This window comes from Fringilla coelebs, assembly GCF_963513975.1.
Source record: "Fringilla coelebs genome assembly, chromosome: 13".
Lineage (NCBI taxonomy): Eukaryota > Metazoa > Chordata > Aves > Passeriformes > Fringillidae > Fringilla > Fringilla coelebs.
In genome coordinates this window covers 3,961,958-3,986,793 of record NC_140039.1, presented here as the reverse complement: position 1 = coordinate 3,986,793, position 24,836 = coordinate 3,961,958, and the positions used below count along the sequence as shown (strand labels likewise).

The 24,836-nt window shown below is 46.1% G+C and overlaps 1 protein-coding gene across 1 annotated transcript in view; it reads right to left on the bottom strand.

Annotated features, from left to right (window-relative positions):
• Positions 1-20,424, bottom strand: part of VGLL4 (vestigial like family member 4) — a 47,826-nt gene extending 27,402 nt beyond the window's left edge. The window contains exon 1 of the mRNA XM_084214759.1: positions 20,032-20,424. Within this exon, the coding sequence (XP_084070885.1) occupies positions 20,032-20,113 (82 nt within the window). The 5' untranslated portion in view covers positions 20,114-20,424. The remainder of the gene's footprint in view (positions 1-20,031) is intronic.
• Positions 20,425-24,836: the final 4,412 nt, after the last annotated feature.

Sequence of the window (24,836 nt, the reverse complement as noted above, 5' to 3'; positions counted from 1 at the left end):
ACTGGAACTCACATCCTCTGGTTGTATTTAGACCTCAAAGGGATTTAAAGATGTAAAAAAAGTGCTTTTGGAGCTCCATCAGGGGCTTGGAGAGGAGCTAAATTAACCAGAGTTACCTATTCTGGTAATATCCCTGAAATAGCTGCTTTTGCTGGAGTTTAGAATTTGTATTTTTCCTACACTGCCAGAAGCATTTTGTTTTTTACACAGCCATAATTTCCAGACCTAAAATTAGGCCTAAGTTAACTCCATCTAGAGCCCTGTGGTACCTGACAATGGAAATCTTTGTGTGCCACCACACATTTTCACATCATCACCGAGGCAGATGATTTATAAAATGCTGCCTTAATTCCTACACACGACAAATAACATTTTGTTGGAAAAAGAAGGAGTGAGGAGAAAACCTCCTGAATGTTTACCAGTAAAAATAAGCATTCTGCCAATTTAGTCAGCATAATATAAACTAGCAAATATACGCTGACCTATAATACACCACAAGCCATGATTTCTATTAAAGACTCTGGCACCAAATCTAAATAGGAACTTTCCATCTCAGCTCTAAATAGCAAAAACTGTGCCCTGCTGCAAATGCTCTGGGACAGACACCCAGAGCTCTCCTGTTCCAACCAAACATTAATTGAGAAGCATCCCCAACCACCCCAGTGCCATCAAAAAAGCTTTTATCAACACAACATCTTTTGGAATTTGTTTTCGGATCAGTAAATTTGTGCATTTTTCCTTTGTATTTTGCCAACAGAAACCCCCACCTACAGAGCGTTCACGTTCTAAACTTTCAAAGCAAACCACATCACACCAGTTCCTCTCCATGAGGAATCTCCCTCACTCCTGTCTTTGAAAAGAAATAATCTAAAAGCAATGTCAAGAGATAAAGCTTTCAGCACCTGAGGCTGGAGCTTGTCTCCTCCCACCCAAGCACAATCACTCTTCTCCCTGCAGCATCTCCCACCACTTCTGGGGACTCCCAACACAAAATTCCACAACAGCAATTACGAATTCCATGTGGGCACCTCACTCCCACTGACTCCTGAGCAACTCCTAAGTGCCTTGGGCAGTTTAAACACCCATGGAAAGCTAACTTGGGTGTTTACAAAACACCAAAAATCTCTAGGCATTCTTCAACCCAGTAAATCAGAAACTTGCCCTTTTTCCCCAAACAGGACATTGATAGTATACAATAATCAAAATTGAGACTTTTTAATTTCAAAATTAAAATACTAATTTCTTCTATGTATGGTAAGAACAGCATTTATATATTAACATTCAGATTGAGTAGAAAATCTGGTAAAAATGCTATTGTATGCTGGAAGAAACCTATTTTAAAGAAATTTAGCAAAGAAAGGAAGGGTTTCTAATGATGGTAATGCATTTTCCTGACTATGCAGGGAACACCAAGACTTCAGCTAAACACACCAGGATCTGACCAGCACCACTGGGCCAAAATGAATTAAATTAACCAAACTTTGAAGAGGTGGGAGCAGTGAGAGTCTCTTACAGGACAGACAGGACAGTTCAGTTTGTACAGCCCCTCCTGCCCACACCAGGCAGGAGAACAATGCCAAAAAGAGTCCAGATGACAGGAAAAATCAAGGAAACCATCTCTTTACATTGTTTAGAGGGCTAAAATGCAAATTCCTCCATTGGTTCTGCACAGCACCCTCAGTTCTCATGGGGCCTGCACATTTGATTAGGGCTAAAACTGCTCTTCATTTAAATAACATTCCTCCCCCACTACTTTCCTCCTTACCAAATGTGAATTTAAAGCAGAGAGAGAGAAACCACAGAGGAGACTATGGCCCCAAATGCTGTTTTAGGGACTAGATTTGTCTCCCCCAGCTGACCACACTCCATGGAAACCAGACTCCCATCACACAGCTGGCAAGGCAACACTCTGATAAAACAACTGTGTTTTATAAATTCCCCAAGTCCAAACTCCAGGCTTCAAAATTCATTACTGTGACGGCTTGTGTCTGCCCTGCAACTGAGAGCAGAGATAGCAAACACATTTATTGTGCCTCTCATAATGCTCCTCTTTGTTTCAGCCAGCAGCTGGTAGAAGGCACTCCAGATCTGCTGCTTTCAGATACTTCTACTTACAACTATTCATACTAGTCTTTTTTTATATTTTCCCTTCTCCTCCTCCTTCTCTTTTTTTATTAAAACTGTTGGGCAACATGATAAAGCACAGACAAGCTAAACAAAGATAACACCGTGACGTAGTGTCTGCCTATAGAGCAGCTCTGCTCTCACTTGACACCAGCCCATGCAGTCAGCAGGAATGTGCTTTATTTTAACCACTTAGGAGCCTGGCTGGAAGTGCTTCCACTCAGCACAATGTCTGCCAGGCCAGCAGGGCTCTTCCCAGCCTCACAGCCCTGGGACAGCTCTGTGTAAACAGAGGATGTCCAGCTCTGTTTGCCTTTCTCTGGCCAGCGGGAGCCCAGCGGCCCCAGCGGAACGTCCACAACAGCAAAAGCCGTGTTTTAACAAGTGTGCCTTGACAGAGAGACACCAGAGGGGTCTGAAATCTGTCTGAGAGCTCCAGGAGTCACCAAAGACTGGGAAAAAAAAAATATACACTGCTCTGGCAGCAAGCTTCCTTCCTGTGACTCGGTATGGGCTGCAGGGACACAGCGCTGCCATATCCTATCCCCCCTCCCAACTTCCTCTGTCCCGCTGGCTGCTGGTAAAGCACAAAGTGTGAGCACTAATTACAGCCCAGAAAGCCACACGTGCCTTTGTCCTGCCAGCTAAGGCTGACATGCTGCAGAGCTTGGGCTGCCTGCACCTATTCCAAACTTAGGTTACAATAAAACTCCTCAAAAGAAAATCCCAGCACTGCCCTCACCCGTTTTTTGTTCTTCCTCTGACAGATGGATTTATCCATTAGGGCGAATTCCTGACAAGTTTATTAACTTTTAAGGAAAAAAAACCCTTACAATTCTTCAGTTGTGGTGTTTGTCATCAAGGTCCTCTTATCTTTAAGTGAACTAGCCAAAAAACTATGTGTAAATATGTGTAAATATCACTGTTTGCTAAATGTTACTACCATTGTCTGTGTATAGCTGTATATTGAATTCTTGGATTGAATTACTATGACCTCAGGCCACTTATTAATTAAAAAAATCATGGGTAAGAGCATTAAACAGACTTTAATTAATGGGCATCACACCTTTAATTACCTTTTCCAATACCTGCAGACAAACTCTCATTAGTGAGAGGAATTGCCTCATGTTCTTAAGGCCAAATTCCCAGGAAAGAGTAGTACATGAGGACCTTCAAGGGCAGCTTTTTCTGTTGATCCAAGATCAAAATTTATTTTCATGGCATATGGTGAAAAGCCAAGATCTTCACAAAAGCAATACAAATGTGAAAAAGATATTATAAAAGAAAATTTATTTTATTTTCTATCACTATGTTCTAAAAATCATTAGGAGATTGAATAACAGATTGGAACAAATTTCTAAACGACTGAATGTTTTATTCCACTGAAATCAGTCTGTGCCAACATAAATTGGGATAAATGGCATAAAAATTCCAATTCATGCACAAAATAATCACATGATTTGAGATATCAAATACCAAGCAGGGAAGCCACCACAAATTACTCAATTCAAGAAGGCATCAGAACAAGTTCTCAGCAGAGAATTGCCATGCAGCACTGAGTCCCTGTGCAGATGTGGCCAGCTGCCTGCTCTGGGTGTTACTGACGGCCCTGGCACTGGGAAATTCCCCTGAAATCAGATCTGTGTGAAACAGCCTGCAGGCAAGCTGAAAAGTGTGCAGTTCCAGGCAGATCTGCTTCACTTGCTTGACCAAAGACAACAAATTAATCCATTCTCAGGAGGAAATCTTCGGTCACCGTGAGAGACGTCCCAAGAAGAATTACAAATTATATTATTTGTATCATTGCTGAGCACTTCTGTAACCCTCACTCAGAAAAACAAACAAAATCCCTCATCCCAAAAACCAGCATTCTGCACCACTACTTTATTTCAGGGCTGCTTCTACAGAAGTTATGATTTAAGATGAGCTTAAATAAGACTTAATTCTGGGAAGTAGTAGATCAACCACTATAAACAGAGTCACAGTAGTCTGTATTTCCTTTAGAGTACATTAAACAGGCCTATCTGGAGAGCATAATAAAACAGCAAAGTACAGAACAACAAAAAATTAAGTATTAATGGCAACAGCCTGATTAAAACATGCTGCTAAGACATCAGATCTTGGAAATATTCTTTATTATAATTGACAGATTTCCTGCAGCAGCCAACTTACTGATTCCTTTATCTGCCACATATTTTACTGACTTTCTGCTATGATAACAAAAAGCTAATTTAGGAAACCAGAAAGTCACATACACATGTGGAGAAAAATTGGCAAAAAGCCTCTTCTCCTCCGTTTACAAAACATATGAACAGCACTTACTCCTGGAAGCAAGCTCTGGCTACCACTGTGCAGAGATCTGTACGCCAGAAAACCCATGGCCAAAACCAAAATACAGTGATTAAAGTGACTGCTCTGGGCTGGCTCCTCCAGCTGCCCCTGCCTGCCAAGCAGGGACACATTCTGCTCCACACTGCAGGCAGGGACATTAAATAGTGACCTCTGCATTCAATCACCTCCACCCACTTTCCTCCTCTTCCCTTCAAAAGCCTCACAAAGGAGCCAGAATTTGGTGCAGCAGCATCACTGGCAGCCTGCACCAAGCTCGCTCGAGGATCCTTCCAAAAATATCTTGTCCATCAAAATTAGAGATCATTTCTACTTAATAGGTCTTGAAAATGCTGCATTATGTACCAAAACCTACAGTGCAACAGGCAGAAAATGGCAAATTTGCCTCCCCCAAGCCAACATCACCCAATTTGCTCCTTCAGAGGTAGCGTGAAAAACTGACTAGTCATCTGAAATTCTCTCTCCTCATGTTGTAAAAGCACAGCTGGACAAAACACCATGGCTACATCAACTGCCTTGGCTGGGGAACTGCTTCAGTTCCACAAACTATTTCACAAATACATAAGATTACTAAATAAAACCAACATCTTTGCTGAACACTTCAACAATGGCTGAAAACTTTCCCTGAAATATTCAGGTACATGGTATTTTCCCTGGTACCTAAAAATACCTGAGGGAGTCTCCTTGGTAAGGAGGCAAGAATTGATGGCATGGGAAGAAACAGGGCAGCAGATCTGCCACAAAGCAAGCAGGGTGGAATAAATTTTAATGCTATGGTCTGGCAGAGCTCCTTAATATTTCCTCTGTCAAACTGCAGCTTTCACACCTCAACAATTGTGACTGTGAGCTGTGTTCACTTCCAGCCCAACAATGAACTCAGACTTGGGTCTAACTTTAGACCATGAGATTACTTTATGAATTCACAACTCTCACTAAGATCATGTCCCATGTAGGTAACTCTTACAAAACTCTGAAAAAAGTGTTGCTTTTTCTGCTCAGAGTACCTGCACTTGTGCAAACTGTGGCTAAAACAAGATTTCAGTTATCTGGCAGGCACGATTTGGATGAAGTCAATGGTAAAACTAGACTGATCTCCAGGTAAACAACACCAGGGCTGGCTGCAATACTTGTTAACATCAGTGTCAGAAAGGATTTCTCTGACAGAGGGTGGGTTTGTGCTCAAGGAGCCAGGCTGCACCCCAGGAACAACCTCTGAGCCTTTCTGCCAGCTCTCCCAGGAAAATCCTGCACCAACCATCCAAACTCAGTTAAGAGGGACTCAAAATTAGCACAATTATCATTTTGTCTTGGCTCAGAGACGAACCAAGCTCTGGGCTAAGCCCAGCTCCTGAGTCCAGCCAAGGGCAGCAGTTTGGGCATCCCAAACACAGGAGGGGAGGAAGGAAGAAAGGGAGAAGAATTCTCTACATGCCATGCAGAAAACAGTCAGTTCCATATTCTTTTTTGCTTAGCAAACATAACATTCCTCTTTACTGGGCAGCAAAAGACACATGTGATAATGTGATATTATTTAATATGTAAAAGCATTACCAATTTTTTTTTTTTTTGAGTGAAATATAATTAAGGGAACACGTTGAAGATGTTGTTTCCCAGACCAAAGGTGGTTTCAAATCTAAGTGTTCTTTTTTTTTGGTCACCAAGACTGAGAGTCTTAAATGACTTTGTTACATAAAATATGGCAAAGCTAAACTAATCAAAGACCAGCTGAAAAAATACAAGCCAGAAGCCCTGCCATCTATTCCAAAAGTAAATTAAAGTCACAGCAAGGTCACAACAGAAGAAATTGTAAAATTGGGGCTAAAGCAGTATTTCAATGCACTAAATCCTACCTTATAGCTGTGCTGTCATGTGATGGCAGAGAGACAAATTCAATTTGTGAAAGCTCAGATTTGAATAATTCCCCCTAGAGAGAAAATATTTGTTACCTTCCCTCTGTTTGGTTGGGTTTGGGTTTTTTTGGGTATTGTTTCTGTTACTGGACACTCAGGTTTAACCCCTCCCTGCTCTGATGGCTGATATTCCATGGCTGTGATCCTGTAACACAAATTCAGTTCTGGGTGTTCAGTGTCCCTTGTGGGTATGAACACAGTCAGGATGTGCTAACCCAACCATGCTTCAAATATTCACTCTGAGATGTTCACTTGCAATGGGGTCATATTAAAAGTAAATCCAATAAATTGTGCACCCTCTCCATCATAAGGGTTTGAAGCAAAAGGTGCAATAGAAAAGTAAAAAAATATTCCACTTATTTCAACTGGAGCCTATTTTTAGAAGTACTACAGGCTTTTATTGCAGTTTAAAATAAACATGCTCTGAACACCTTTTCTCACATTATTCTCCTTTGCTACATGTGGAAAAATTCAGACCATCAAGTAAATGAGCTCTCTAAAAGAGCTGTGAAATCTGATATTGCACTTTCCAGCAATGTTTCTTTTATTCCCATTTTATTTCTCCCCAAATTCCCTACCTGGAAGGTAAAACAGCCCTCAAGAGAGAATAGAAATGCTTTAAAATATGAACAGAAAAGCAGATGGACTTAAAATGTTAGGAAAAGACATGGATGGGTGGTTGCTGCCTTTGGGATGGATCTGGAATAAAGCAGGGTCACTGCTCAGTGCAAGATCCTGAGGGGATCCCTGGGACTTGCATCCAAGTGACCAAATTCTCTTCCTAAACCACAGTGAAATGACAAAAAAATCACATTTGGCACCACAAACACAGGGAGAAGTTGGATTTCCACTTTGGTTTTTTGCTACCTGATGTGCAGCCCCATGGTCTCCCACCTGAGGGACACTGAGCCCCTCCAGCCAAACTGGACAGAATATCCAAGATTTTAATCCACTGAGCAGCAGAATAATCCCAACCCATCTCCCACAAAGAATCCATTGTGGAGAACAAAATCCCTTTGTCCTTCAGAAGGGGCTCCAAAATCCCTTGTGCAGAGGGAGGGCAGAGCAAGGGAGCAGCGAGAACTGCGCGGGGCAGGGGGACCCGCGGAACCCTCAAGGGAGCAGGGGAGCCTTGCAGAGGGAAAACAGATCCTAGATCCTCTCTGGAGGATCCCTGGATCCCTGCAAAGGGGCAGGATGTGCCAGCTCCCCTTCAGATCCTCTCTGGAGCATGGCAAAGGGGCAGGATGTGCCAGCCCCTCTCCAGATCCTCTCTGGAGCACAGCAAAGGGGCAGGATGTGCCAGTCTGTCTCTCCAGATCCTCTCTGGAGCATGGCAAAGGGGCAGGATGTGCCAGCCCCTCTCCAGATCCTCTCTGGAGCATGGCAAAGGGGCAGGATGTGCCTGTCTGCCCCTCCAGATCCTCTCTGGAGCATGGCAAAGGGGCAGGATGTGCCAGCCCCTCTCCAGATCCTCTCTGGAGCACGGCAAAGGGGCAGGATGTGCCAGCCCCTCTCCAGATCCTCTCTGGAGCATGGCAAAGGGGCAGGATGTGCCAGCCTGCCCCTCCATATCCTCTCTGGAGCACGGCAAAGGGGCAGGATGTGCCTGTCTGCCCCTCCAGATCCTCTCTGAAGCACAGCAAAGGGGCAGGATGTGCCTGTCTGCCCCTCCAGATCCTCTCTGGAGCACAGCAAAGGGGCAGGATGTGCCAGCTCCCCTCCAGATCCTCTCTGGAGCACAGCAAAGGGGCAGGATGTGCCAGTCTGTCTCTCCAGATCCTCTCTGGAGCACGGCAAAGGGGCAGGATGTGCCAGCTCCCCTCCAGATCCTCTCTGGAGCATGGCAAAGGGGCAGGATGTGCCTGTCTGCCCCTCCAGATCCTCTCTGGAGCATGGCAAACGGGCAGGATGTGCCTGTCTGTCTCTCCAGATCCTCTCTGGAGCACGGCAAAGGGGCAGGATGTGCCAGCCTGTCCCTCCAGATCCTCTCTGGAGCACGGCAAAGGGGCAGGATGTGCCAGCCTGCCCCTCCAGATCCTCTCTGGAGCACGGCAAAGGGGCAGGATGTGCCAGCCTGTCCCTCCAGATCCTCTCTGGAGCACGGCAAAGGGGCAGGATGTGCCAGCCTGTCCCTCCAGATCCTCTCTGGAGCACGGCAAAGGGGCAGGATGTGCCAGTCTGTCTCTCCAGCTCCTCTCTGGAGCATGGCAAAGGGGCAGGATGTGCCTGTCTGCCCCTCCAGATCCTCTCTGGAGCACGGCAAAGGGGCAGGATGTGCCAGCCCCTCTCCAGATCCTCTCTGGAGCACGGCAAAGGGGCAGGATGTGCCAGCCCCTCTCCAGATCCTCTCTGGAGCACGGCAAAGGGGCAGGATGTGCCAGTCTGTCTCTCCAGATCCTCTCTGGAGCATGGCAAAGGGGCAGGATGTGCCAGCCCCTCTCCAGATCCTCTCTGGAGCGTGGCAAAGGGGCAGGATGTGCCAGCCTGCCCCCTCCTCCTGGGCAGAGCTCACACAGGCCCAGCCACTGCCCCAGACAGGAAAAGAAAGCAAACTCAGCTCAGCACAAGCCCTGGATGGTTAATAAAGGACCTTTAACCCTCTGGATCTGTGTTATTCTGAGGTATAGCTCAACGCTCTCTCAGATGCTGCTCTCATGCAGTGTTTTATTATCCAGGAAATTGTGAAGGCTTCTAGAAAAGTGCAGCTCATGAGATTCAGAGGAAAGGATTCCATGTAATTTCTCCAGGGTTATGGATGCTGGTGTAAAGAAACACATAAAAGCTAAAATATCACCATTGTTCCTGACAGGACTGTCTTCCAAAACAAACAGGTACACAGCACCACTAAGGAAAAAGATAAAACTAAATCTGTGCCTCTAACAGAGCAGTTTTTAATCTTGGGTTCATGACACACAACTAGATTGATTTTACTGGGGAAAAAGAAAATGGCTATGAAGAGATGTACAGAAAAAAAATTAGCTAATCAGAGAGCACCAAAGCTTTCCAACTGTTGCTCCACTTCAAGGTTTAGCTTGAAAAAGCTGGTAGCCCAGAATGAATTCCTGCCCAGAAGGACTGAAGGTGGTGGATGTGAATTCAAGCACTCCCACCCAGGCCAGCAGCAGGGCTGGGATGGCTGGAAGTTGTCCCAGGGATAAGAGGGAGCCAGTGCCGTGGTGCCAGGGGAGGGATGGCAGCACTGGGCAGCCCAGAGCCCGGCTGTTTATTTCACAAGCAGGGGGTGCTTTGTGGGGCCAAGTTGCAGGGTCACTCCAAATCAATGTTCTGTCCAAGGGGAAGAGAAGGCAGGGCAGATAGAGGGAGGGATTGTGCTTGCTACCAAGAAATTACATGCTGCCTGGGCAGCCTTTCTCACAGTTTTCTGGGCACTGAGGACAGGTTTTCCAGAACTCTTGGAAAAACAAGAACAAGCAGAGGTTCTTATTTTTGAAGTTATCTGGACAGTCATGGGGTTAAAAGGGGTGAGCAGCACCAAAGTTACACTCTGCCTTCAATTAGGGCTGTCTTCCTGCCCTACACCTACAAGTCCTTAGCTGAATCTCCTTTTTGACAACAGCTCCAGGCTCCTTCTCTATTTCTTTCAGAGCTGCAGAAGCAACTCAATCCTGACAGAACCCAGAAAAGACAGGAAGTGCAGATGGGTTGGTAAAACAAAGGTAACAGAACCACGTCAGCTGTGTGTCTGTGACCCACCACTCACATCACACTATTCCCACAGGAGCCAGAAATCAAACATCTCACTGCATTACTGGGATATAATTCCCCAGTGAATCATCTGTTAAAACCTTCCCCATCTCAGCTGAAAAACATTTCTGCAGATCTCTACCCCCTTATCACACATTTAAGATGTTCCACCCCATAATTAAGCAGGGGTTGTATTAACTGTGAAGTTTTTAATGGAAGCAAACAGCAGTGCTGGGGGCAGTGAGACACTGCATGATTAATTAAAGGGTTTGGAAGCCCTGCTTCAGGTCCTAAATGAGCTCAGCCCGCCTTGCACTGCAGGAGCACAGCTGGACTGCTATTTCATTAAGTCTCTGATCCCAACCCATCCTGCAAAGAGAATATAAAAATTAACATCTGTGGGCACATTCCTTTTATCCAACTCAACGGGCTCTGATCTCAAGGAACTGACCTGGTGAGGTCCTGTGGCTCAGACTGGGGAACTTCAAATTCTTCCCAGCATTGTCTGCAGGGCCTCATTCCTTTTATCACCTAAAAAGACTCAACTACATCCACAGAAGGAGATTCCATCACCTCAGTTTGGCTGGGGTCCATTACAGAGGTACCAAAGTCACAATATTTGGGTCCAAAAGCTCCTGTTTCCCCTCCATGACTGCTGAGCACAAAGTAAGGATCAAGTCCATACAGCATCAGTCCAAGAATCATTGTTCTCACCTGCTTAGCTGATTAATGACATATTTTATTTGAACATCTCAAACAGGTAAAAGCAATTTTCTTTACTAAGAGGTCACAGTAAGGTTTAGCAGCTATGGCAGAATATTCCAATGGAGGCACTTGGAATGCTGCTGTCAGCTTTATCCCAGACTTCTGTGAGTTCAACCAGTTACAGCTCTTTATTCTCCACTGTAAATAAGGATAACAGCCATTGTTTATTTCACAGGGCTGGCTAAAAGTTGCATTAACTGGGCTTCTGTGAGAGCAAGGATTCTGCAGAGAGGATTAAAAATATATGCAAATGTGAGCATTAAAATGTTTGCTGTCATACTTGTTGCTAAACACACCAGTTGAGAAACACTTGAACTCAAACAGGGTAGTGTTCAATTTACTGTATTGCAAAGAACAACTCAGAACACCCACAGATTAGCTGTTAAGGCAAAGATAATGTACCTCAAAGCAGTCACAGCCTTAGATATTTGGACTTTTAAGAGTTTTTCAAGAAAGATAACAAGTTTTCAAAACTTTTTTTTTGTGACAAGCTGAGTTAAATACACGGATTATGTAACACCAGTGAGAGAAGCATTTTTGAAGATAGAGAAGCCAGCCAAGGCTCTGTAAACATCCTTGCTACTGCTGGAATTCCTATTTTTGCTACCTTTGGTAAATGGCTCAGTGTGATGGCTGCAGCAGGACAAGAGCAGAGTGTTCACCTCTGGGTTTGGAGTGTTCAGCAGGAAAAGTGTGCACGTCAGCACTGCCCCAGCTGCCCGAGGAGATCCAACCCACGCCAACCACAGAGCGGCTGCGAGAGCTCCGAGATGGCACAGCAGGAAAACTGCAGGGTGGGGGTTAAACAAGCACCACTGCTCACCAGATGTCTGAGGAGGACATCTAAAAAGGATCCAGAGCATGAGGAAGAATATTAAATTTAAAAAAAAATAATCCCCTTCAATGCCATAAATATTTATACTAAATCCAAGGAACTGGCCGAGTTCAGACTTGCCTTACATGAATCATACAGCACTTCCCTCATTTCATGTGTTCTGGAGAAAAGCACCACAGAGGAGGTGCCACACTTGTGTCAGCTGCTTTTTCTCTAGGGTAAGAGCAGTTTTTGTCAAGTTGCTTTAGAAGATGTTGCTTTCCAAAGAATATAAACAGAACAACTGAATAGTCCTATTTTACTTGGCCAGCTCTTGTGGGGCATTTACTGATCTTCCCAGATCATTTAGATTCATAGAAATAGTTTCCCTTTGCCTGGACAATTTAATTTTCTTCACAGGGATATTTTATTACAATCAGCAGAGCATCACAGAAAACAACTCCAATGTTGTAATCAGGAGCCAAGAAATCATATTTTTCTGAAAGGTTCTCCTCTGAAAATGTCCAAACCTGCTACTGTCACAAATATCTTAATTTACTTTCAGAAGTGAGACCTACTAAACATTAGCAACTACATAACAAAATTGGAAGTCTCAATATCATCTCTAAAGTGCAAGCACAGTGTGTTGATACCATTTGCAAAAGAAATAAATCCCCACTCGTTCCCAAAAGAACAACAGCTACTCAAAAAGATCCATTGGGCAGTTTTGGGTTTCACTCTTCTCATGCAAAACTTTGTAGGTTGTAACTACAAAGGGTATTGTCAATCTGCTGTTCTGAGATTTTGGGTTACAACAAAACATAACAAATGTTCTAAATTGGTTTATATTCTCATACAACAGTGCCATTTCTACCCTGGGCAAAAAAAAACCTGACTAAATCTCTCTCACATCTAACTACAACCCATATTTAAATGCAAAAAACCCCCTATTTCTGCATGCTGAGAAATAAATATTAAACCTCACAAAGCAGGAAAGTGCAGTGCTGAGAGGTTTCCATGCCTGCCCTGTCAAATGGGTTTCCAGGAAAATCTACTGCTTTTTAAACACAACTGGTTCCAAACTTTCCCTGGGAGAGCAAATATATTTCCTGGAACCTGCTAGCAACATTTGGAAGAATAGGAGGAAAGTTATACACTACAATGCCTGGTTCTCACAGCTGACAGGGAACACTCCAGAGTGATGAGGAGTGAAAAGGAGCATGTCTTTAAATAATCACACTCTTGTAACAAGGGGAATTAGGAGAGGACAGGAGCCATAGGTTCTGTGAGGGAACTGAGCTGACACCAGCCTGCTGAAGGCAACTTCCCTCCCTCCCTCCCTGCGTGCCACCAAGGCTGCAACATTCCACTTTATCCCAAATATTATCTGCTTCTATCCACCAACACCACTTGTGGATGAGCTTTTTCTCCAAAACCAAAATGAGGCACAAAGCATCACACAACATTTTCAGGGGGAAAGGCTGGACTGCACCATGTGCTACTATGTTTAACAAGTTCTTGTTTTTAACACTAGCAACAACCAAGTTTAAAAGATAAGGGGAAAAAAAAGTTACTTAAAAAAATCTGTTACCAAACAGCGCCATGAAATTTAGGCAAGGAAACACTCTAAACTCCTGTTTTAAAAAAAATCTGGTATCAACCAGTGCTGTGAAACTGAGATAAGGAACGATTCCAACCTCAGTTTCACACTTTTGTCCCCACCACCCACATCACCCTGAGATTTAAGGACTGCCATTCCTATTAAAACAGGATCTGTGATGAAGTCCCATCACCTCACCCAGGTTTCTGGGTGACTTTTCCTTTGGCAGGAACCAGTGCTGGGTACCTCAGCTCCCCCGAGGTTGCACAAGAAGCTGTACTGAGATATTTCCTAACAAGAATGACCTTTTCTAAGGGAATGGCCTCAAGTTGCATCAGGGGAGGGTTAGGGTGGATCTCAGGGAAAGGTTCTAGCCCAGAGGGTGCTGGGCACTGCCCAGGCTCCCCAGGGAATGGGCACAGCCCCCAGAACTCCAGGAGCTCCCAGGGATGCCCGGGGTGGGATTGCTGGGGTCTGAGCAGGGCCAGGAGTTGGACCCATGGTCCCTGTGTGTCCCTTCCAGCTCAGGACATTCTGTGATTCTGTGGACTGAAGTCCCCCAAGCTCGCCTTACCCTCCAATCAGTGCCAGCTACTCCTGCTGTTAAGACCAAACCTCTTCCAGCTCCATCCATCTGTGACTAAGATTTACAAGTGGGCAGAGATAACCCTAATTAAGAGCTCAACTGCCTGTTCAGTGCCCTGGAGGATCCATGTGTCCCTATCCCTCCCAGGACACACACCAGTGCTCCCTGAGCTCCCCTCACCCACTGCTAGGGAAGGCTGAGAATGAGAACCTTTCCAAGAGCTGGGAGATGAAGCACCAGGGGCAATCTGCCCCCAGGAAATGCAGAGGGAGCCTGCTGGCACTGCTGCTGTCTGTCCCTGCCCCTCAGCCTCATGCCACAGTTGTCCCCAAAGGCAGGGACAAACAATGCCCCTGTGTGTGCAGCTATCCATGCTGATCTGGAGAGCAATTTGCAGGGGGATGATCCAGGCTGCAGGAAAAACTGGCTGCCTCTAAAGAAGGAATTCAAGCCCAAAGCCCTCCCGGTTCTCTAAGGCTGAGGAAGTATAAAGCCATTCTTGTAAACACTTCTCCAGGACCTTGTGTTCACCACTACCTCACACTATTATCAGTGAGAAATTATAGGCTCTGTCCTGCTGGATTATTGTTAGTGTAAACAACTTTGCTAAATTGCTTGGCACCGTGTCTGCATGCAGCATGTTCAAACCCTGCAGTCTATTCAGCCAAAATCAAATATAAAGGCCCATCTGTATTAAAGCTCAAGAAGAAATTAATAGAGGACTATTTTCATGCAAAGCAGATATTTAAAAAAGGCAAAGCCAATACATATGGATGAACTTTTTCATTCATAATTTTAGATGCCACACAATGAAGACTGTTGTTTAAGCTTTATTTTTTCTCTAACAGCTCTCCATACAATGCAGTGCATTGTTCAAACTCTGGAGCAATTTAAGCTTTTTCAATGTCTCCTAAAATCCCTGGATTTATATCCAAAGAGAGCTGGCACTGTAACAAATTTGACTTGTGAGTAACAAGTTACAGCTTTTAAGCAAATTGCTCATTAACACAGACTTCAACTTACTGCTACAAACCTCACTACCTTTTATCTCAGGAAAAAAAATATGCTGCCTATCTTATCTACAGAAAGCTGTGGGATAACATTCTATTATATTTGGGTTTTTAATTTCCTTGTTTGAGCTCTCAGTACAAATGCTGAACTAGCATCCAGGGTGAGAACAACAGTACTCCAGGGAAAAAAAAAAAAAAGTTCAAGTATGACCTAAATCTATCCTGCCTTTGATGAAGGAGGAAAATAAACTGAATTTTGATGTCAGTCCTGAAGAGGATATTCCCAACTTCATGCTAGGAGGAAATGAGCAAGAAAAGCCCAACTGTGAAGCTGGGGCTCTTTGTTTCTTTCCTGATGAAAGAGATTGAAAATGCAAAACCCACAGAATGTTCTATAAATGGGGAACATTCTGTAGGTGCATCTTAATTTACATGGCTTTGAACAGAAATTTTACACTGTGTTACAAATAAGAACACTTAATTTGCCATGAAGGAGATTCTTATCCAATTCTTAGCAGAAGAATAGTGCTTAAGTCATTTTACATCTTTAGAAACTAACCCAAACTTTGCAGTTAATAGGAGAAACTGATGTTAGAGAAAGAGAAAAATGCAAGGTCAGCAGAGAGAGCTGATGGAAACTCTTTTTTATAACTTAAGAAAACATGTTGCATTTCATTAAAACCCAAATGAAGTTAGCAGGATCTGTGCCTCTGACAGCAAACATCTGAAGTGGCCTTTTGGGGAAGACACAGACATTTTCAGGATGCTTTGCAGTGCCCTGAGAGGACACCCAGCTCTGCAAGCCAAGGAACACTCCAGCCTTACAGGAAGTCAGTGAAATAATTATGTAATATGCCACTAACTAATGAAAGCTGTCCTGCAACCAAAAAGGGGTGTTTTGCTAGAAATCTGGATCCAATTTTCTTCATTAAAAAAAAAAAAAATCCCAGTCTTCTGGACTATCCAGAGAACTCTGCATAACTATTTTGAGTGCTCCAAGTAACATGCCTGGGGGATTTCTTAGCATCTTATTGCATTTCTTTATACCTTTCCCAGCACAGCAGTTCCAGCCCTGAGAATGCAGCAATAACCCAGAGCATCTGAAACTGGGGGAGAGAGAGGAAGGAAGGCAGAAATCTGCCTTCCAACACAGCACCATCTGTGATAAACAACAGAACGAAAGGGATCTGCCTGGAGACTGCTCCTCCTCATGCATATTCCGTGGGAAAGCAGGAGCCAGAACTGGCTGGACAGCCCTGGAGTCAAAGAGCAGCATCACCTGTGCTCTGTTTTGTTTAACTCTGAGCACTCCATTACCTCAACATCGGGCTCTGAAGGAATATTGAGCTGGAGTTAAGTGAGTTTCCACCACAAAACGAGATGCAGATGTTCCAGCCCTGAATACCTGCCCGGATCGAGTGGCTGTCATTCGATAGGCAGCGCTGGGAATGCCAGCCTGCCTCAGAATGCTGCTGCACCTCGGCCAGGGCTCCCAGGAGCTTCCCCATGGCCCGCAGCTCATTAGGAAGAAAACAATGATCTGAAAGCACCACTCATTAAACTGGCCATTGTTGATCACTGGCAGCAAATGTTGAGTAGAAGAATATCAGATGTATTCACGCTAAAGATGAGCGTCCAGATGCCAAGATACAATTCTCTAATTATTCCTTCTTTTCTTTCCTATTGCACCAAAACTGCTTGAAATGGTTGGGCATCACTAACACAACTGTCCTTTTCCACTGGTGAGGACCAAGCACTCCCATTTGAATGATTTAAAAATTTTCTTTCACTGGAAAGGGATACAAAAGTCAAATATCTTTCATATGCAACTGGTTTAAAAAACCCCAACTCGTTAACATTCAGATTTTCCTCCAAAAGCATCAGCTGGATTTGAGATTACCATAGGGCATCATAGGGACTCAAACCTAGTCATGAGATAAGAAAACCCTGCAAAGGACATAAATAATCAGTAAAACAAACAACCTTGAGGAAAGGAAACGGCTTTATCCTGTGCTTCAGAGTTATGGGCCTCCTTTCTAAAACTCTTTCCCCTCATTTCTGGTTATAATCCTTCTCCTGGCTGTGGCTGTCTTAATTACATGAGTGTGCAGAAATTTCCAAGAGGCTACAAAGGCACCTTTAGAGGTGATTTAGAAATGTCTGGCTCAAAACCAGCCTCAGGCAGGGTGGGATGCTCAGGTGGGATTTGAGTATCTCCCAAGGTGGAGACTCCACAGCCTCTCTGAAGAACCTGTGCCTGTGGCTCACCAACCTCATGACAAAAACTGAAAGAAATCACCCCATGTTTGAGAAAACAGCCAACCTCAGGTGAGGTTTCACCTGCAGAGCTAAACCTGCAGCACAGCCTCACTTTTGGACAGCTAATGGGAGAATTTCCAGCTCTCCCACTCCCAGCCCAGCTCCAGCAGAAGGACAATTTGCTGTCCACAAGGCAGATCCCATCTATGTTATCACCATTTCTTCTCTTCCCCCAGAGAGGAGGCCAAAATGAGAGGTGTGATTAATGAACTGAGCAGCACCTGTTCCCAAAATCAGAGATGTGTTGAATGAACTAAGCAGCACAATATCTCCTTGCTGGCAACTCCGTGGCTGGAGTGTGACCACGAATGGCACAATTCAGGAGCAGACTGAGATGAAGACAGGGCTGAGGTTCTTGGGAGGCTCCTGCCCCTCCCAGGCAGGGAAGGCTCTCCAGGGCTGGCATTAACTCAGCAGCCTGCAGCTCACAGATAACAAATTGCTATCTGGGACTCTTGCTGGGCAAGAAAAAGCAGGACTCCTCTTGGGATGCAAATCACACTCCTCTGCTCCATGTTGAACTGAAGGGCTGCCAGATGCACACACTGGAGGAACTCTGCCTATTTCTTAGGTATCAACACATCTCTGATGCACAGGCTGTTGCAAATCCAACAGTTGCAGTGCCAGAAGAGTAAAACACCAGTAAACCTCAGAAAACACGCTGACATAGCTCACCAGCATAGAAATCATCTCAAAAACCAAAACCAAATGTTTCCAGAGAGAATCTAAAGGAACAAGGAACCCATCTATTTCCTGTGGCCTATAGGCCCATCACTCTTTCCTCTGAAATTTCAAACCTATTTTTATCTTATCCTGCATCTTCAGAAGTACTTTTCAGGAAGGCATCAATTTATAAGTAGCTCAAGTGTGGCCTTCAGTAAATCCTAATTAACTGAGTTTTGTTGTCAATGTAGTTACTACTGCAACAGTGTCCCTGGAAAGACAAGATCCATCACTGCTGACACAACTCACTTCTAAAATAAATACTATGGCAGAGGCCAGGACGATCTGTAGGCATCTCTAAAACACCCTTTGAGTTCAGAGCAGATGTTGCCAGTGTTTACACTTTTTAAACCGTTGGGATATAAACACCTCACTATAAACACCACTGAAGTTTTGCTTTTCTTCTCTTCATTTTGTGTGTGTTTATTTTAGTGTTAAAAATGTTAACTTCCAGAATAAGGAAAATAGCAACAGATGTTTAACCTAAACAAAAGCTGCTCCAGTGGAGTGTATTCCTTAAGCTGTTCTTTTGCTTTTGAACTATTAAAGCTAAGATCCGGTTAAATAACAATTACTGGAGAAGAGGGTGGGGAATAAAAAGGGGGCTAGAAAGAATATTCCATAAATATTGGGCATAATTACAATGAGTTGAACTAATGAGCCAAAACTACAGAGCAACAAAACTTAGTGAACAGAACGCTAAGAAAGATGTATTACATAAATAAAGCTTTGCATAAAATTTCATGATCTTCATCAGAAGTTACCAATTGCTTCCAAAGAAAACACTAATTACTGCAGAGAGCGGTGAACAAGTTAAAGGATCCTGAAATGAAAAAGTTAAAGGATCCAGAAAGTTTTTTGTTTTTTTTTTAAGCAAGTTTTCCTGTTCTAACAAAGAAAGCATGGCATAAGAAAGAAGTTGGGAATTCAGCTTCATGGAACCCCAGCTCTGCATTATTCAGCTCAAACTTCTGTAAAAGAGCTTAATCCGAATGAATATATACATATTTGTGCAGGAAAAAAGGAGAAACAAAGATATGAACAGTACAACAGGGAGCCCCTCCACTTCCTGAAGGGAAGAAATGTGGCCATGCTGGTTTAGGGATAGAAGAGACTGTAATTTCCAAAGTGAGATTCAGCTGCCTGTGCTCTGGCCTGGCCTTTTCTGAGCGCTGTGAACAGATATCTCCCTGGCCTGTGTACGCTCCTCATTGTTTCTTTCCTGACAACTCCAGCAAGTTTTATTTTCTGAACGAACATGGAAAGCGTTCCTGCTGAATCAGAAAAAAAAAAAAAAAAGCTTTTCGCGGCGCTTGTGTGTGGCTACAGCAAAACCAGCCCCGCTGCCAAGCCGAATTAGCTCAGTGGTGCCTTTCTCTCCAGGCAAAGCCAAGCCATAACCGCTTCTCGCAGCCGCACGTAGAGAAAACTCCGCGCACATTAACGAACTGATTCTGCCCTGTTACCTCAGGCGCCGTCCCAGCAGGGCTCTGAGGGCTGACAGGGGAGGGCAGCGAGCCCCAGCCCCGCCGGACACAACGGGCCCTGTGCAACGCCCGGGGCGGCGCTGGGGGCCGGGCACTGGCCACGGCCCCGCGGGGACCGCCGGACGCTCGGGGACACGCCGGACACTGGGGGACACGCCGGACGCTCGGGGACACGCCGGACACTCGGGGACACGCCGGACACTCGGCCCCGGCGGTGGCCAGGCCGGGCCCACGCGTGTCCGGCCACGGCCCAAGCCCGCGGCGCCGGGACAGCCGGACAAACCCCAGACGGACAAACCCCCGCCCGCCCCCCGGCCTTTAGTGCCAGCAGTGCTGCCCGTCAGGGAAAGGAAAGTTGGCGCTGAAAAGGCGGATTGTGGGGGAAAAAAAAAAAAAAAAGAAAAAAAAGAATCACAAAGAAAGGAAGAAATCCCTGCCCTGTAACAAAGCTCTGACAACAGCCCGCGGGGCGTCCCGCACCGGCGACCTCCAGAAACATCCCCGCTGACAAACAACAGCGAACAGAGAAGGATCCTTCCCTGGAAGGGATCCATCCCTCCCCGTGCGAGGGATCGAGGCACCCGTTCCCCCCCCGTGCGAGGGCACCATTGATTTCCCGCGGCCAGGCGCTGTTACCTTCGTAGCACAGGATGCCGATATTGTTGTTCATCTTGTCCAAGTACTGGTAGTTCAACAGGTCCATCCTCATAAACAGCATTTATCGGGCTGGCGGAGACGAGCGGCTCCGGGAGGGGGAGGCAGACGGTGCCGAGGCGCTCCCGGCTTCCAAAGCCCAGCAGAGGCCCAGCCTGGAGCGGGTCGGGAAGGGGGAGCGGGCTCCGACAGCCCGGGGAACGCGCTGCGGGCCGGGGGCAGGGAGCCGTGCGGGGGCTTCTTCCAAGTTTTTTTTAAAAAAATAATAATAATAATTAAAAATAACAGCGTAAAAGCAAAGCGAACGCGGCGGGGCAGGGCAGGCAGGCGGGGAGGAGGGCGCAGCCTGCTGCGAGCGCCGGCGCTGACAGCGGCAGTGGCCGGCACTGCCCGCCGGGCCCCGCTCCGAGCCCGCTGCCCTCAGAGCCCGGCCCGCCCCGCGCAGGCGCCGCCGGCCGGCCGCGGGTGCTTTGTGCTCCGCAGGGCCCGGCGGGGAGCGGGGGAAGGAGGGGACGGGGGAAGGAGGGAGGGCACGGCCGCGTCAGAGCCGCTCGCACAGGAAACAGCGGCGGGAGGAGGAGGAGGAGGCGGCGGCGAGGGGAGGAAGCGGCGCTGAGGGGCCTCCTCCGGGCACGGGCGGCAGCGCGGCGGCTCGGGGCGGGTGCTGAGCCTGCTGCTTGAAACTGATTCTGCCTCTGTGCGCTCCCCGGCACGGCCTCAGCGCCTCGCAGCGAGGAGTAGTGCGGCGCTACAGCAACAGCAGCCATGGAATCGCGGCGTGGCATCACAGGAATGATACGTGGAATCACAGGAATGAGAGAGACAAAATGAAAGGCGTGAGGCAATGGCCATTGCCCCGTGTATGTAGTTTATATATAAATAGTTTTAAAAGGTTTCTCTCTCTCCATATAAACAGGCATCGCACGCGTTGCTACAGTTCCATCAGGGCACAGCCAGATCGGATTTTTTAAGTGCTATTAGTGATTAAACATTCCGGGCTCTGGCTCAGCAGCTGCCGAAGCTCCGGCCGAGATGAAAGAGGTGGCGGAGGCTGGTGCTGCTGCAGCTCTCCCACCACGGGATGTGCCGCCCTCCTGCCGCTCTCTCATCCCGGGATGTGGTGCCCTGTTGCCGCTCTCCCATCCCGAGATGTGCTGCCCTCCTGCAGCTCTCCCATCCCGGGATGTGCTGCCCTCCTGCAGCTCTCCCATCCCGGGATGTGCTGCCCTGCTGCAGCTCTCCCATCCCGGGATGTGCTGCCCTCCTGCTGCTCTCCCATTGCAGGATGTGCTGCCATCCTGCCGCTCTCCCATCCCGGGATGTGCTGCCCTCCTGCCGCTCTCCCATCCCGGGATGTGCTGCCCTCCTGCCGCTCTCCCATCCCGGGATGTGCTGCCATCCTGCCGCTCTCCCATCCCGGGATGTGCTGCCCTCCTGCCGCTCTCCCATCCCGGGATGTGCTGCCATCCTGCCGCTCTCCCACCCCGGGATGTGCTCCCCTGCTGCAGCTCTCCCATCCCGGGATGTGCTGCCCTGCTGCAGCTCTCCCATCCCGGGATGTGCCGCCCTCCTGCAGCTCTCCCACCCCGGGATGTGCTGCTCTGCTGCAGCTCTCCCATCCCGGGATGTGCTGCCCTCCTGCCGCTCTCCCATCCCGGGATGTGCTGCCCTCCTGCAGCCCAGAGCTCTCAGACAGATGTGTGCCACTCATCTGACATGGCACTACAAACATCTGGATGGGTGGCAGCGTGTGCTGACCTGATGGGCGTCAGCTCGTGTTTCCTGCGGCTCAGCAGCACCTGGCTGATACGAAAAGTGAAATAAAAAAGCTAATGGAATCCTAATTCTCCCTCTGCCCTCTTCACCTTGGAGCACAGCTCATGCCTGCCCATCTGGGATGGGGAATCTTCATGGTGCAAAAGGGCAGAACCAGTAAAAAACTTCAATTTCCACCCTGAGAACTTCTCCCCTCTGCTACAGAAGGCAATGACATGACAGAGGCAACTCACAGAGTGATACAATCTGGTGGCATTTTGAAAGTCACTGCTTGAATCCTCTGGGTATTTCAGTAAGAACAGGTAGCTTAAATTTACTGCTGGTGTCTACTGAATATTCTGAGGAAGATTGCCTAGAACATAAAAAAGGTGTCTCCCCACTTCAGATACACAATGCTGAGGTAACAGTACATTTCTTGAATAAAAAGTTGCAGTTGTTTTGTAAAAGTTGCAACCACACAGACCAAAGCAGCCCATGATACTCTCTAGAAGGAGAAACATCTTTAATAAAGAGTAGTGTATGGTGATTTTTAAGCAGGGCATAAGAAGTTTTGCACATTGAGCATACTCAGAGATATTCTACACCAACCCATCAAATTAAAACAGCCATCTGATAAAGACATCAAGAAAAATCTGAGCCCTCTAAGATATAAACAACAATAAAAACCCAGACCTACAACATTACAAAAATAGAGACACGTTTCTTCAGCATGAAATGCAAGTCCCTCACCAATTTTGGGGACAGTATTTTGATATGTTCAGTTTTTAATGTAGAGAGCATCCCTGAATTCACAGGAATGCAACACATTTATTGGGTGCTTGGGAAGGACAAGAAGATAAGTATTTGCTTTTTTCACTTTAAAATACTTAGATTTTTGTTGGAGGTGCAGGTGATGAGGAAGAAAACACTATTTAAACTCCTTTAGAGCAGTGTTCTGCGAGGCAGGGGTGCACATGGGCATTACAATTCCCAGTCCAATTTGAATTCTCTATATTCAAAGTTACAGATTTCTTCAAGCTGTTTGGAAAAGCGTGGTTGGGTGCTGTCCAGAAACCACTGACTACTCAGGGGTGCTGTCCAGACACTAATAAAGGAGTTAATTCTTCTTTATTAGACCAGCAGTCACTGGTGTGCAGGTTTTTAGGCAGTAATGATCCCTGTTAGGTGAATGGCTTTCAGCATTTCGGTACAAACTCTGATTGGACTTGTCAAATGTTGCATAACGAGCATGCTTCACAATAAATAATAATAAACTGTACCAAACACCGAGAGCTTTTTGAACTTCTAAATTAAAATATCTTCTAAATTAAAATATCTTCTAAATTAAAATATCTATGCTGCAAACAAGGCAATGCCTAGTGAAAGAGTGGAGAGGAATTATCAATGTAAACATAGCCCTTAGATTGCATTTTAAACCCAAAATCCATTCTTAGGAAAACTTTCTTTGACAGAGAATTTTATCAGCTTAACAAACCCAAGTCCAGCAGACATTAACCTCAAATACTGACAGGGTCACTGTGAAGTACTTGGTTCCTGTCAGCAAATTCTCAGTTCAGAGTGCTGCTCATCCTCTGAGAGACCTTCCATTGAACTGAAAGCGACAATCAGAGCACCAGTGGCTGGCAAAAAAGGCTGCTTTTCATCAGTTCCTGCTACATCCCCAAAGCTGCAAACACAGAGCCGAGCTGGGGCATCTCTGCCTGTCACTGTCTGCAGGATTTCCTCTAGGACTGCACCCTCCCTGCTCCTGGAGTGAATCCCAGCCCTGGGATCCGCTGGGAACGCGCTGAACTTTAACTTAACACAACAGCAGCCTCTAGAGGTAACGGGAAAGGCTGGGATTGACATGGGATTTATTCTAATTATCCCACAGAGCAGGGCAGAGCCTTCAGCCTCTCAGGGATCTGCTTCACTCCAACTCAGAAAGCAAATCCAGCCTGCACACAGCAACCTCGGAACACACGAAAAGCAAAGTAAGGAAAGCAAAAAGAGCAGGTGAATCGCCACTGTAAATCACCACTTAATGTAAAGATAAATCCTTACAACTCTAGATTATTCACCTGGATTTTTGTAGGGAAAATTCTTAATATATCAAGTCTGTGACATCAGATTTGACAGTGAGTTTATATGGGTTTTAGAGCGCTTGAACAAGCACTGAGCTGCTTCAGAGCATTACAAACACACAGGGAACTGCTTTTCTCTGTGCCTTTTCTCTGTCCTCCTCGACCCTCTCCTCTCTCACACGTGCTGCTGCCTCAGGCAGTGCTGAAGAGCCTGAGAAAATAAAATTCCTTTATTTTTACAACATCTTCCAGGGGGAAAATGGGCAACACTGGCTGAGAATCAACCCCACGGATGGGAGACAACTGAAATTCCACCTGTGAAGATCATCAGCAGAGAGCAACTATTGAAACAGTGACCAGTTCTGCAGCTGAGAGAAAAAAATAGTCTTTCTAGAGGTGGGACACACTCTGCTGTGTCTGTCTGGCCACACAGTGCTGCTCAGCATAATTCCAGTTTTGAATGGAATCTCTATTATTATTTTTGAGCTGCTAATTATCAGCTGCAGCTCCTCAGGTCAGACAGGCACCAACTGAAACCTCAATGCACGCTGAGGAGAAGGTGGAGGAATAAAGCAAGAACAGTTAAAAAAAACAGGTTTTACTTTTTTTTCTTGCCTAAGAGAAGAGCAAATTGGAGTTGGGGGTTGCTAGGTGGCGATGTGCCTGAAGGAAAAGGCTTTTCTTTCTCCACACACTCCACGGCAGTGGGTGGGAAAAGCTGCTCTCAACATCCCTGTTTTGATATTTTTCAGAGTGCACTGCACAGGAAAAAGGCAAAACAGAAATTCCCCTTGAAGCAGGATGGGGTGTTTGCTTTGAAATCCATTCAGGTGTGATGAGGATATAGAGTTACAACAGACTGAACATGCAGCAAGCCCAGAAGTGGATGACAAGGAAAATGATATTCCAAGTTCCTTGCAAGCAGCAATCTCCCAGCTGTGCCTCTGA